Source organism: Neovison vison, chromosome 9 (genome assembly GCF_020171115.1).
Source record: "Neovison vison isolate M4711 chromosome 9, ASM_NN_V1, whole genome shotgun sequence".
Classification (NCBI taxonomy): domain Eukaryota; kingdom Metazoa; phylum Chordata; class Mammalia; order Carnivora; family Mustelidae; genus Neogale; species Neogale vison.
The window spans coordinates 7,340,261-7,352,832 of NC_058099.1; the positions used below are offsets into that span (position 1 = coordinate 7,340,261).

The following is a 12,572-nucleotide window of genomic DNA, read 5'->3' on the forward strand; positions in this document are numbered from 1 at the left end:
TAAAGCATTATCAGGTAAGAGCACCTGTTTTCTAGCCGGCGGGGGGGGGGACCAGGATGAAACCCTGATTGTAATAAAGCTCATTATGCCACACACCAATGGCATCATGGGGTCAAGAAATGTCCTACGCAAAGCTCTGTGTGTGCTTGTCAAAATGTTATTTTACAATGCTAACGTTAATTCTACTCCAACGTTAATTTTAAGGGTGCAAACGTATTTTCATTGTGCAACTGAGACGGAGTCCAACAGACGGTCTTCATTGGACCAATGTGAATTGGTGTTTGCTTATTTATTTAAACCACCCCTCCTCCTGAGTCTCACAGGTCACGCAGAATTCCACTTGCGCACAGAAATTCCGGAAATTCTGCCCAAGTGAGCCAATCTCTAGGTACCTGGGATCCACGGTGAGTGCTGTATTCCCGAGGTTATAGACAGCAGGGCCCACGGGGGGTCCTTGGGTCGCCCCTTAAGCTGAGATGAGCAAACAGACTTGGAGAGGTGACCTGGCTCACGCAGGACCCAGCTCTTGTTACGTCCATGTAAAACGGCGCCCAAACCCGATACTGCCAAAAAGATTTTTGAAGTCGGTTTCCAAAGAAAGCCTGTAAGCCTGACGCGGAGAATTACAGTAAGTACGCAAACGTCATACCGAAAGGTGGCAGGTATGTGGGAAAGGTGTGACCGGAGTAGGTTCAGGCTTAGGCTTAGCTAGCAAACAACACAAGAGCCCATCAGTGTCACAGCTTCTGACCGCACAGAGGGAAAATACCAATATGAAAGATTAAAGCAAGGCTCGAGTTCGGTTCCTCCCGATGAACGCCAGCTCACGACATCCTGTGTCGTCCCTGTCCTCGTCCTGCCGGCTACCGTTCTTTTCTGCTCTTTTTGCTTATTCTAATTTTGTGACCCAGATCTACTTTCACTGGTCTCTGCTGATGTCCATTCCTGTAACAACTAACATACAGAAGCAGTCCCTGGGGATCCAGTGCTATCGGGTTCCATGTCCTCTGTTAAGACAGAAGTCCTCTGCCTGGCATCCTGTCCCCCTTGAATCCACCAATGCCACTACAGGTCGTCCCTGTTCTACCACGCTGGTTCAGGCGCCAAAACAGGTGCTTCCTGTCCGTGCAAAGCACCATGAGTAAGAACGGGGCAGGTGGAGTACCTTTGGGAGTGTGGCATTAGGTCATAAGGTATCTTCCCCCTCCCCTGCAATGACTCAGACCAAGCCAAAAATATTAATATGGGAGGGAGCCCTGCCAGGCTCTGGCTTTTGGAGCCCCACCCACCCGTAAGGCTCTCGAACCTCACTGGCCAGTGCCGCGGGAGTGTCATTTGATGATGGGGTTGCCATGACAGCCCAGGGTAGCCGGTTTCCAATGAAACCTGCCTACACTTGGCAATTAGACGCACAACGAGCAAAACTCTCGGAGCTCCTGAGAAGACAGCCCCTCAGGATTTGCAAGCTTGAATGCCGCTGAGGGCGCCTCTCGCTCCACGCTAATGGCTTTCTTCTCCAACTGCAGATTAACTGTAAGACAAAGATAAAGGGGGAAAACTGGAACAGTTCCTAGAATAAAAGCCTGCAGGAACCTGACTCACCAGCAGACATATTTCAAAGGGGGAAGTGAGGGCAAAACAAAGTAGCGCGGTTGGAGAGGGGGGAAGCTGAGAACCCAGGGGGACGTGTCTATACGGTTTCCGCAGTGTTCTCCTGAAGGAGATAGCGAGGCCAGGTCCCCTTGGCCAGTGATCACAAACCCCAAAGCCCACCGTTCAGAGTCACTGCAGCCTGCGGGCAAGGCCACACACTGCAGGGACACGCTAGTCTGCCTGTCAGTTTATCTGCAAAATGCTCCCGCTATCCCAGGTCTCGGTCTATCCGCTTTTCAAGAGTCCACATTGCCCAGAGGTGCCTACTTTCTTGCTTCAAACCAAACTGCTGATCTGTGGCCGTCCCCCCCCCGCCCCCCCAAGCTGATCCATCTCTCTCTTGGGAGAGTGGGTTAGTGAAAGGTGTGGGTTTCTGGCTCAGCCCCATGGCCCTTGACTGGCGGGCCAGGATTGTGAAGCTGTTCAGAACACAAAGTCCTGATGTAAGGCCACACCAGGGGAGGGCTGGCAAGAGATGCCAGGTGAGTTTGGGAAATGGAGCAGTCCCAAAGTCCAGAATAGGCGAATTTAGAAGGGAGCCAGCCAATCCCTTGATCCCTTGGCCATAAGGCAAGCATGTCTGGAAATATAAAAGCTCCTTACAGAGGAGAGCACCACTGCCATTTCTGAGCTCATTCCAGGATGACAGAAAGGTAGAAAGTGACAGGGTTCGAAGCACACCTCAGGGAGAACACAGACTCTGAGATCCACGCTGATTGGGATGAGGTGTGTGGACGGGGGAGCAACGACAATGAGAACGGGCAGACAGAGACACACGGACACAGAGGCTTCTCCTCTAAGCTCACACCTAAACGACCAAAGAAGCTGTGACATCCAAAGTCCGTCCCGCTGAGCAAAGGATAACAATTCAATTCAAGCCAACATTTCGGGGAAATCTACAATGTGCCAGACACAGGGAAGAACCTCTTTCCCTCTTCTAGTTCATTTTTGTCCTAAGGAGAACAGATTCAAAATAACCAGAACTCAGGAGGTCAGAAAGGTCGCTCCTAATGCAGACAGGAGAAATCTAGGGCAAATCCCACTTCCCAGTCTAAACCCGAGAACGCTACTGGTCCCGTTAAGACTGCTTTCTTAAAGTGAAGTGAGGCAGGTACAGGGCAAAGTCCCACACAGATCAGGGGTGACATCTCCCTACCCCCTCTGTAACTGTTTAATCCTGGGCAAACTACCCAACCTTTCTGCACCTGTCTCCTCATCCATGAAACAGGGGTGTTTACTACTTACCTCGGCTCTTGGGGAGATGAGGTGAGATAACCCACGCTCAGAGCGTGAGATGAACGGGAGGTTCTAGCACTCAGTGGACCCACAGACCCAAGAGGGGCACTGGCCTCTGTACCTTGAGACTCCAGCCTTTCCTCTGACTCCTCCTCCCACTGCCTTCCTTGCAGACCCAAAGGCAAGGGGTCTGACCTTAGGGACGCAGGACAGGCTGGCCCTCCCCAGCTGCAGGCAGTGGGGCTCAACTCTGAAGATCCTCTCTGCATTGTTCAGACCGGCTAAGACACAAGACACACTGTCCTCGTTTGTCTCTTCCTTTCAAATGGCTCTCTGGGGCCAAAGTGACAAATCCTAGCGTAAATCCTCTACTGCCTTCAGCCTTCCTTCCCCAAATGGCCACACCAAAGCAGTCATGGTAGGGTGATAAAGCTTTTACTGTGGCCACAGGAAGATTCTAGACTGAAGACTTAGGCTTCTTCATTGTCTAATACTTCTGCCCAGCCTCCGATACCAAACTGATTGATCTCTAAGTCTTCTCTTCCTCCCCACACTCCAGTTTTCTCCAGGAAACCGATCCTGGACCAGCCCCTAAAGTAGGAGGTCCTCGAGGTTGCCATTACCTTAGGAAACTGCTCTGCGGGTCCGACCACCAGCAAAATGGTGGGTCTCTTTTCCGTGGCCTCAGCCCTTCCGTCCTGTTTCCCCAAAAAGCTCGACATCTGGTCTCCCCGAGCTGGAGCCGGGGTGCCTCTGACTTCATTACTGGTCCCCTCTCTGGAGCCTTGGCACCCAGCGCTAGGGAGAAAGCTAGAGAGAAAATGCCACAGCAGCTGCAGCATCACGGCTTCCTCCCAGTGCCGCCGGCGGTGACTGTCCACTTTGGAGGAGGGATGTGACCACAATACCAAGGATCTCTGGCTACACGGCTGCTTGGAAGGCTAGCCTGGGGAGCTGTATGGCTGGAAGCTCTGCATGCAGTGGCTGTTTCCTGCTCTTTCAAATTTGCTAGCACGGCTGTCCTGCCTGGCCTGAGAAGTCGCTCACTCTGCGAGAGCCCCGCCACGGGGCTGCTGGCAACGAGCGCGGCTGGAGCTTCTTCAATAAAAACTCCCCTTTGCAGGTGGATAGTGATCAAATGTGTGGCTTTTTTTCCAAAAGGAAAAAGCAATAGCCCCACTGATCTCTCCTGGAGGCAGCAGCGACTTGGAGCTCCCAATTATGCAGCAGTCCTCGCTCCACTAATGATCATCACCCCTGCGGGGACCCGAGCACCCCGTCCGCATTCTCACTGCAGCGGGGCGCGGCCAATCGCCTCGGCCGACACTGCCGAGTTCATTCTCCCACCGGCAACGTCCCTCCAATCACCGGCCGCCGATTCCCTGCATGCGGCCGGCGGTTCTGCAGGGAGGTGCCGATGGCAACCTCCAGCCGCCGAGCCTCCTAGCTCGCGGAATCCTCCCTGCGATGGCGCCCCGCAGGAGCCCCACTCCCTCCTCTCCCACGACATTCACCTTTAAGATTAACCGGATCAGGAGACCCTGGCAACACTTTCTGACCCATCTAGCGACACTCTTCTCGGCTCCATTATCCCTTTCTCTCCAACTGTGCGGAACACAATGCACGCCAGACCAGCTACTCCTTCTCCCGTGTCTTCCTCTGCACCATGAGCTGCTTGGGGGACCGAGTCCCACATCTTTCTACCCCTGTGACCCAGAACCAGGCACAGATGCAGTCTGTAGACTGGACTGAGTCGATGTTCATGAATAAAAGGGACTTCATCTTTGGGCATCTGTTTCTTAATTTACCAGCTGACAAATGCAGGGACCAGTATCCTTCACAAAAGTCACTCTTTGATAAGGTGTTCACAACCATTATTTTAAAAACACAAACACCGGGGGCACCTGGGTGGCACAGTCGGTTAAGCATCTGAGTCCTTCGGCTCAGGTCATGATCCCAGAGTCCTGGGATCGAGTCCCACACCGGGCTCCTTGCTCGGTGGGGAACCTGCTTCTCCCTCTGCCTGCTGCCTGCTTCTGTCTCTGCTTGTGCATGGGCTTGCTCTCTCTCACTCATAAATAAGTAAATAAAATCTTTAAAAATATATGTATATCTTTTTAAATGAGAAAAGCAAGGTGCAGAAAAAAGGGGATAATATGCTACCATTGATTTCTCAATGTGTATTTAACAATTATCTCTGCAAAGACACACTAAAAATTGAAGAGACAGTTTGGGGCCCTTGTGGGTTTGAGGGAAGAAAGTCAGGTGGGATATTTATTTTCAATGAATAGCCTTAGGTCTTGTGAAACTGAATCACACGCATGTATGACCAGGGATGCATACATATGAACATCCATACAGTTACTTAAAAAGAAAACATGAGAAGTGAAAGTAAGATGGTCTGAAAACTGAGGGGCCAGTGTCAACTGCCCCATCATGGACATAGGATGACGTCATCTCAAAGTAGTTCTGTGCATTGCCTGCATATACAGTCTTTGGAGCCAGAGCCCAGGTTTAAATCCTGGCCATCACTTACTCCTTGTGTGAATGACCTTGGTCATGTTACTTTAGTTCTCTGTGCTTTAGTATCTGTATGTGCAAGATGGGGATAGTAAAAGAACTGTATTGTTACTTCACAGAATTGGTTAAAGTCCAAATTAGGTAATTCTCTCCCTCTGCCCCCCATAAATCTTAAAATAACAGTACATACTAGCTTTTTTATTTTATTTTTTTAAAGATTTTTAAAATATTTTTAGAAGATTTTATTTATTTATTTGACAGACAGAGACACAAGTAGGCAGAGAGACAGGCAGAAGAGAGGAAGGGAAGCAGGCTCCCCGCTTTACAGAGAGCCTGATGTGGGGCTCGATCCCAGGACCCTGGGATCATGACCTGAGCCGAGGGTAGCGGCTTTAACCCACTGAGCCACCCAGGTGCCCCTTTAAAGATTTTTATTAAGATTTTATTTATTTACTTGACAGAGAGAGATCACAAGCAGGCCGGCGAGTGGGAAGCAGGCTCCCCGCTGAGCAAAGAGCCCGATGCGGGCCTCAATCCCAGGAACCTGAGAGCACGACCTGAGCCAAAGGCAGAGGCTTAACCCACTGAGCCACCCAGGCGCCCCTATTTTATTTTTTAAAAGATTTTTATTTTTAAGTCATCTCTACACCCAACATAGGGCTCGAACTCACAACCCAGAGATCAAGAGTAGCATGCTCTATTGACTGAGTCAACCAGTGCCCCCATACTAGCTATTTTATTACCCAGAAAATGACTGTGAGTTCATTTTGTAGTTTTAATTATACATAATTATGCAATGTCAGCCCAGAGCCCCAAACCCTAAACAAGTAATCCTTTCATGTAGGTGGATCTTGTTTTTAGGCACCGAAGACCTGGTGAATTGGACACGGTGGTGTTTTGGGCCCCCACCTGCTAACACAAGAGAAATCTCTTTCGTAGGAGATTATTGGCGTTTCATTTAACGGACTCTTTCATCCCACAAAACTGAGTAAAATCTCGGGGGCTTCCAGCCAAGATGGAGTCACAGGGACGGAGGAGTCACCTTCTGCCCACAGGCAACCAGAGACAGGCCTCCTGCACGAGCCCCACACAGATCGGATGAGGCAGGCCCTGCAACCGTCCCAGCTTCCTGGCTGGAGTTTCCAGGCTACGGCGCAGGGAGCGGGTACCTGGGCAGAGCCCAGCAGTCCCCCCTTGGCAGCCAGAGCAGGAGAGCGACTGGGGAGGAAGGAATGCACAGACAGCAAGCTCTGGGGAGCTGCTTAGAGCGCCCTACAGTCATGACGCAGGTATGTGAGGACACTGATCAAAGGAGGCAGAAGAACTATCCAAAGGCATCCTGTTCCCACCAGCCAGAGAGGAAAAACCTCATAATCTAGGGAGGGTCAGGAAGGGTTTGTAGAGGTCTTCACCTCTGTACTGGGGCAAAACTGGCCCTCGGCTACGTGCTGTTCTAGCCCCATGAATAAAGCTTTAAGCAGAGAACCCTGAGAAGGTCAGATGGTTTCCAAATAGCTGCATTCCAGAAAAAAGCTCAAAAATATCCATAGGAATATGAGTGTGTCTAGCACCCAACAAGATAAAGTCCACTAAAAAAAAATGAACAGGAATGCAAAGTAGTAGGAAATGACCCACTATGAGGACAGAGATCAAGCAGCTGGAACTGGCCCAGAACTGACATGCATTGGACGCCTCGGTGGCTTACTTGGTTAGGCGTCTATCTTTGGCTCAGGTCATGATCCCAGGGTCCTGGGATCGAGTCCTGTATCCGGCTCCTTGCTCAGCGGGGAGCCTGCTTCTCCCTCTGCCTGCCGTTCCCCCTGCCTGTGCTCTCTGACAAATAAATAAATAAGATCTTTTAAAAAGAGAGAGAGAGAGAGAATAGAAACGAAAGTACAGATTGGGGGAGTGTGCCTTGGTGGCTCAGATGGTGAAGCGTCTGCCTTGGGCTCAGGTCATGATCTCCAGCTCCCTGGATAAGCCCCATTATGGGGCTCGCAGTTCAGCGGGGAGGCTGCTTCTCCCTCTGCCTCTCCCTACTGTTGGTGCTCTTTGTCTCTCTCGCTCAAATGAAAAAATAAAATCTTTAAAAATATTTTATTTTTGGGCGCCTGGGTGGCTCAGTGGTTAAGCCGCTGCCTTCGGCTCAGGTCATGATCTCAGGGTCCTGGGATCGAGTCCCGCATCGGGCTCTCTGCTCAGCAGGGAGCCTGCTTCCCTCTCTCTCTCTGCCTGCCTCTCCATCTACTTGTGATTTCTCTCTGTCAAATAAATAAATAAAATCTTTAAAAAAAATATTTTATTTTTGAAGATTTTATTTACTTATTTGACACAGAGAGAGATCACAGCTAGGCAGAAACACACAGAGAGGGAGAAAGGGAAGCAGGCTCCCTGCCGAGCAGAGAGCCCGATGCGGGGCTCGATCCCAGGAGCCTGAGATCATGACCTAAGCCGAAGTCAGAGGCTTAACCCGCTGAGCCATCCAGGAACCCCTAAAAATATTTTAAAAAGAAAATACAGTTGGTCCTTGAACAATGCAGCAGGTTGAGGCACCGACCCTGGCACAGTCAAAAATCTACTTCTGACTCCCCCCAAACTTAACAGCCTACTGTTGACCAGAACCCTTACTGATAACATTAACAGCTGATTAACACATATTTTGTTTGTTATATGTATTATATACTGTAGTGCTACAATAAAGCTAGAGAAATGTATATTAAGAAAATCATAAGGGGTGCCTGGATGGCTAAGATGGTTGGGCATCTGCCTTTAGTTCTTGGTCATGATCTCTGGGTTCTGGGACCGAGCCCCATATGGGGCTCCTGGCTGGCTCTGCAGGGAGCCTACTTCTCCCTCTCCCTCTCCTGTGTGCGTGCTCTCTCTCTCTCTCTCTCTCTCAAATGAATGAATAGAATCTTAAAAAAAAAAAAAAAAGAAAATCATAAGAGATAATACATTCAAAGTACTATGCTATGTATTTTTTTTCCAAGAAAATCCACGTAGAAGTGGACCTGTGCAGTTCAAACCCACCTTGTTTGAGGCTCAGCTGTATACTAAGATTCTTAAACTATTAAAATAGTATCAGTTAAGGTGGGCTGTGATACGTTAAAGAGGTATACGTTATGATAATCTCTAAAGCTACCGTAGGAAAAAGAGAGAGTTGGCTTGTAAGCCAAGGAAAGAGACAAAATGGAATCAGAGATCATACTCAATTGACCAAAAAGAAGGGAGAAAGAAAAGGAACAAAGAACAGATGAGACAAACAGAGCAAAGCAGCGGACCAAAAAAAAAAAAACCCAAAAAACAAAAACACAACACACACACACACACACACACACACACAGAGCAAGATGGTAGATTCAAACCCAACCGTATCAGTAACAGTAGATATAAGTGGTCTAAACATCCCATTTAAAAGGTAGAGAATCGGGTGCCTGGGTGGCTCAGTGGGTTAAAGCCTCTGCCTTCGGCTCAGGTCATGATCCCAGGGTCCTGGGATTGAGACCCGCATCAGGCTCTCTGCTCAGCAGGGAGCCTGCTTCCCCTTCTCTCTCTCTGCCTGCCTCCCCTTCTCTCTCTCTGCCTGCCTCTCTGCCTACTTGTGATCTCTGTCTGTCAAATGAATAAATAAAATCTTTAAAAGATAAAATAAAAATAAAAATAAAAGGTAGAGAATGGGGGTGCCTGCGTGGCTCAGACTTTTAAGTGTCTGCCTTTCGCTCAGGTCATGATCCCAGGGTCTTGGGATTGAGTCCTGCACTGTGTCTCCCTGCTTGGCAGGAAGCCTGCTTCTCCCTCACCTGCTTCTCCTGCTTGTGTTCCCTCTCTTGCTGTCTCTCTGTCAAATAAATAAGATCTTTAAAAAAATTAAAAAATTAAAAATAAAAGGTAGGGGGCGCCTGGGTGGCTCAGGGGTTAAAGCCTCTGCCTCCGGCTCAGGTCATGATCCGGGAGTCCTGGGATGGAGTCCCGCATTGGGCTCTCTGCTCAGTGGGGAGCCTGCTTCCCACCCACCCCTGTCTGCCTCTCTGCCTACTTGTGATCTCTATCAAATGAATAAATAAACTATTAAAAAAATAAAAATAATAAAAGGTAGAGAATGTCAGAGTGGATTAAAAGGGCAAAATATAGCTCTATGTTGTCTTTAAGAAACTTATTTTAAATGGAGAGATACAAATAAGTTAAAAATAAAAGAAAGGATGGGGTGCCTGCGTGGCTCAGTTGATTAACCGACCGTCTTTGGCTCAGGTCATGATCCCAGAGCCTTGGGATCGAGTCCCACAACCTGCTCCCTACTCAGCAAAGAGTCTGCCTCTCCCTCTGACCCTCTCCTCTCTCATGCTCTCTCTCACTCAAATAAATAAATAAATAAATAAAATCTCTAAAAAAAAGAATGAAAGAAAGGACAAAGATCCATGTTCATCATAATAATCCAAAGAAAAGTAGAGCAGCTATATGACATTACACAAAGTAGATTTCAGAGCAAAGAATGTTATTATGGGCATTTCAAATGATAAAAGGGTCAATGCAGAAAGAGGACATAATCTTAAATGTTTCTGTACCACATTACAGAGCCTCAAAAATACGCAAAGCAAAACCAACAACACTGCAAGGAAAAGGAGACAAGCCCTTTTCTGAATAACTGGTAGGACATGAAGACAGAAAGTCAGTAAGGATACAGAAGACTTGGGCAACACTATCAACCACCTTGACCTAACTGGCTTCTTCTTTTTTTTAAAAAGATTTTATTTATTTATTTGAGAAACAGAGATCACGGGGCACCTGGGTGGCTCAGTGGGTTAAAGCCTCTGCCTTCGGCTCGAGTCATGATCCCAGGGTCCTGGGATCGAGCCCCACATTGGGCTCTCTGCTCAGCAGGGAGCCTGCTTCCTCCTCTGACTGCCTCTCTACCTACTTGTAATCTGTCTGTCAAATAAATAAATAAAATCCTTGGGAAAAAAAAAAAAGAAACAGAGATCACAAGTAGGCAGAGTAGCAGGCAGAGAGAGAGGGAAAAGCAGGCTCCCTGCTGAGCAGAGAGCCTGATGCAGGGATCGATCCCAGACCCCGAGATCACAACCCGAGCTGAAGGCAGAGGCTTAACCCCACTAAGCCACCCAGATGCCCCCTAACTGGCACTTCTAAGCCACTATCCATGCGAACCAGCAGATGCATTCTTTTCAAGTACACACAGAACAGATTCTAGCTCACAAAACAGGTCTCACTAAATTTTAAAGGATTCAACACATGCAGAATGTTTTTTTTTTAAATATTTATTTATTTGAAAGAGAGAGAATGAGAGTGAGCACAAGCAAGTAGAAGAGCAGAGGGAGAGGGAGAAGCAGACTCCGTGCTGAGCAGAGAGCCCAACATGGGGCTCGATCCCAGGACCCTGGGATCATGACCTAAGCCAAAGGCAGACACTTAACCGACTGAGCCACCCAGGTGTCCCCAGAATCTGGTTTTTGACCACAATGGAATTAAATTAAAAATCAATGACAGAAGGATACCTGGAAAACACCTAAATTCTGGAAACTAAATAACCCAACTCAAAAATAATCCACGCGTCAAAGAGGAAATCAAAAGAGAAATCAGAAAGTATTTCCAATGGTGTGAAAGCAGAACGCATGAAAAGTTTTGGCAAGTAGCTTCTGCCATCAACATCCCCTTCAAGACAGCAGAAAACAATGTAAACCTGTAAACCCAGACTAGGCAGAAGAAAGGAAATAAACGAGGCAAAGAAGTAACCAAATCTTATTAATCTTAAAATCTGCACCAAAAAGACAGAGACACACGGAAACTTGTTCAATAGCATACTTTGTAAATATTGTTATTCTTTTGTATTGTACCTTCTTTTGTATCTTTGATTTCCCTGTGGCTTAATGCAGTACCTCTCTTTCCTTGTATCACATCACCAAAACCAGTGGTTATCTGGGGAACCATTGCTTTCTTTTGGGTTACAAGCAATTCCTGTAATACAACTCTCCCACACTTAGCTTTCTGACATACGAGAAATCACCCAGGGCCAGAAACAGGGCTGGCGAGTGTAACCCTTCCGTAGCTGTTGCTTATACACAGGACAGAACCTGGGTAGGATAAGGCTAATTGCCAGCAGAAGTTACCCACTCTTCCCAGAGTCCAGGAAACAGACTTGCCGGATAAAACAGGATCTCTGGTCCTTTGCACAGAAAATGCACAATTCTAAGGGTATGGCTGCCCCGCGGGAACCCACTCCAAATTACCCTGAGGAACTGCCCAGAGTGCAAAAGCCCTGGGGCAGGGCACAGAAGGACAGCCGGACATTCCTGAAGAGTCATACAACAAGGTGGCGAGATCTCCCAGGACTGAGTCCAAGGTGAGGACCCATGTCTCATGTCTATGGGTCTACCTACCTCCTACCTGTCTTAGAATTATTATCATTCGGAAGAGCTGTAGTCATAGGGAAGAATATTAACACTTAAAAAATTTTTTTTAATTCATTCATTCATTCAGAGTGGGCGGGGCAGCGAGGGAGAGAGGATCTCAAGCAGATTCCAAGCTCAGTGCAGAGCCCGTTGTGAGATCATGACCCGGGCCCAAACCAAGAGTTGGAGGACACTTAAGCAACTGAGCCACCCAAGTGCCCCAACACCTTTTTTTTTTACATTGAAAAATGAAGCCAGATTTTCTGTGACAGAAAGCCAGACTGATTCGCTTTGAAATGAGGACTGGCTGGGCCAAGTAGGTTATATGGAGGCAAGGAGACGAGCCAGGCACAGTGGCTGGCCTCAGTGAAACCAAGGCATCGATCAGCATTCTGCAGTGATGAGGAAGGTGAAATCCCCAGTTTATTTCCATTTTTGGAACCAGAACCAAAAAAAGAAATTCTAGCTTTGGCCAAAAGTCCCCAAAGGAAACTCCTTTGACCATGGGAAAGAGAAGCGCACTCTGGAGAAAACTCCTGGGGAGGCTTCTGTCTACTCCTGGTGACCAGCCAGTCCCCATAGAGGACCATGTTCAAGGTCAATGCCTACTTAGATGCCTTTCTTTTTTCTCTAAAAGAAAGTCAGGGGCATACAAAATTAACCCAATTTTAAGCATGGGATTTTGAGATGTGACACTTAAAGGGTCTGCAGAAGCACTAGGCTACAAAGAACCATGCACGATTTTGTGTGTGCGCTCTC

General features: G+C 48.1%; 1 protein-coding gene across 4 annotated transcripts in view; it reads right to left on the minus strand.

Moving 5' to 3' along the window:
• The window catches only part of SLC25A25 (solute carrier family 25 member 25), a 34,750-nt gene that overhangs the window by 14,391 nt on the left and 7,787 nt on the right, over positions 1–12,572 (minus strand). For 2 of the 4 annotated variants that reach the window (XM_044264809.1, XM_044264808.1), the window contains exon 1: positions 3,513–4,130. The exons of the other annotated variants lie outside the window; for them this stretch is intronic. In XM_044264809.1, coding sequence (XP_044120744.1) covers positions 3,513–3,731 — 219 coding nt within the window. In that variant the 5' untranslated portion in view covers positions 3,732–4,130. Of the gene's footprint in view, positions 1–3,512; positions 4,131–12,572 lie in introns of those variants that run through there. 4 annotated transcript variants of the gene reach the window in all.